Genomic DNA, 1,606 nt, shown 5'->3' with positions numbered 1-1,606 from the left:
ATCGAAAGATGTCGCCTATTCACGTAACACTGAAAGCGGGTGTAAACGTTCATGACAACTAAACGGGTAAAACGGTTTTTGTTTGTTAACATTTTGACGACATGTATGAAGACGTGCTAACGACTTCATACTATTTCGAACTGACTCATTTTGATTTTCAAGTAGCCGAAGTAGGTCAGTCATTTGAAGCCGTTTCACGTGACTTGAAAAAAGTGTCTTGCCCAAGGACACAATGCAAGGTCCCCGACCGAGGCTCGAACCAGGACCGCTCGATCCGGAGACGAGCCACAATAAGTTCCTTTATTTATTTCTTTAGATTGGTTTTGAATGTGCTTTGCTGAAGGAGAAAATGGAAAACCAAGTCGGAGATTTTAAAATTAGTAGGAAACAAATCATCCACACTTTTGACTTCAATAATGATTATGAGAATGTGGAATTCACTCATGTCATGACGACTGACTGCTACCGCCGAGGGAGACCTTACAAACTGTTCAGGTTTAATGGGGGAAGTCAGGTGCAGATTACTTTTGATCTGCCAGAGAATGTTAAGAAACCAACTCGTCTCCATCTGACCGTCACGGAAGGTTGCTGGAGTGGAATGATGGATATTTTCTTGAATGACACCCTTTGGATTGAGAGACATAAGAGTGCTGGGTCCAACTGGCAAACCCGTGAAATAACTTTGGAAGTGGATAGGGAACGGTTACGCGCCCAGAACAATTCTATCACCATGAAGCTACGTGAAGATGCTGTAAACGTCTACTGGTTGGCAGACGCTATCATAGAAGTGACTTATACTGTTCCATCTACACTCGTTGACATCACTGCCAATGCTGTGGCGAGAATGATCAGGAATGGACAAATTCCGGAGGAAGTAATTAACATCAAACAAAATCTTCCAACAGAGGTTGCAAACATTATTTATGAGTGGATGTAACAGAACTGGATATTTTGCCTTTTTTTTCAAAAGGAACGTTTTTAAATAACTGCCTCTTTGAACGGTTTCACTTGAGTGTCGAAGGTAAATTGTATTTGCTTTGGTTTGGTTTTCAAACAATTGGCTTAAAGAAAGTCGGGCCATTTTTTCATCCAATCAGAAGTAAAACCAGAATCAATCTTGATTCATGTCTCACTCGCATGCGTTTTTTCGCGCTTAGCGTGAGCTTCATGTCATTGCTTTGAGTTTTGATTGGTTCACTGTATTGTGTAATTTGTGATTGGCTAGAGTGATTAATAGTTTTGGTAATACGACGCTTTAAATACCATTAGTAGAATTCTACTAGTATACTAATGCAAACGCTGCAGTCTGATTGGCTGAGCTACTCGTACACTATCAGCCATAGAGTGCAGTGGCTGTCTGTCCTCCACGAAATGGCGACGCTTCCTCGTTTTCTCGATATTTTGGAGGAACGTTTAGATGCACATGGACAGTTAAATTCCCGAGAAGACTAAAATAAGTTAATTAACGATATTGTGACTTAAAAAACTTGAAATTATTGAAAAAAAAAACAAGTGCGCACGCGTAAACAACTGCAAATTTCCAATGAAAATTTAGTGCAGGCGATATTGTTGTGGCGTGAGTTTAATAATAAGTACAAAAATAATT

At 39.9% G+C, this 1,606-nt stretch overlaps 1 protein-coding gene across 1 annotated transcript; it reads left to right on the top strand.

Annotated features, from left to right (window-relative positions):
• Positions 1-290: 290 nt before the first annotated feature.
• LOC145470701 (uncharacterized) lies at positions 291-1,385 on the top strand. Its single transcript, XM_081454517.1, has one exon. The coding sequence runs from the start codon at positions 350-352 to the stop codon at positions 935-937; it is 588 nt and encodes a 195-aa protein (XP_081310643.1). The 5' UTR covers positions 291-349; the 3' UTR covers positions 938-1,385.
• The last annotated feature ends 221 nt before the right edge of the window (positions 1,386-1,606 follow it).

Source organism: Orbicella franksi, chromosome 15, assembly GCF_964199315.1.
Source record: "Orbicella franksi chromosome 15, jaOrbFran1.1, whole genome shotgun sequence".
NCBI lineage: Eukaryota > Metazoa > Cnidaria > Anthozoa > Scleractinia > Merulinidae > Orbicella > Orbicella franksi.
Note: the sequence above shows the minus strand (reverse complement) of the source record. Positions and strands in the feature narration are given on the sequence as shown.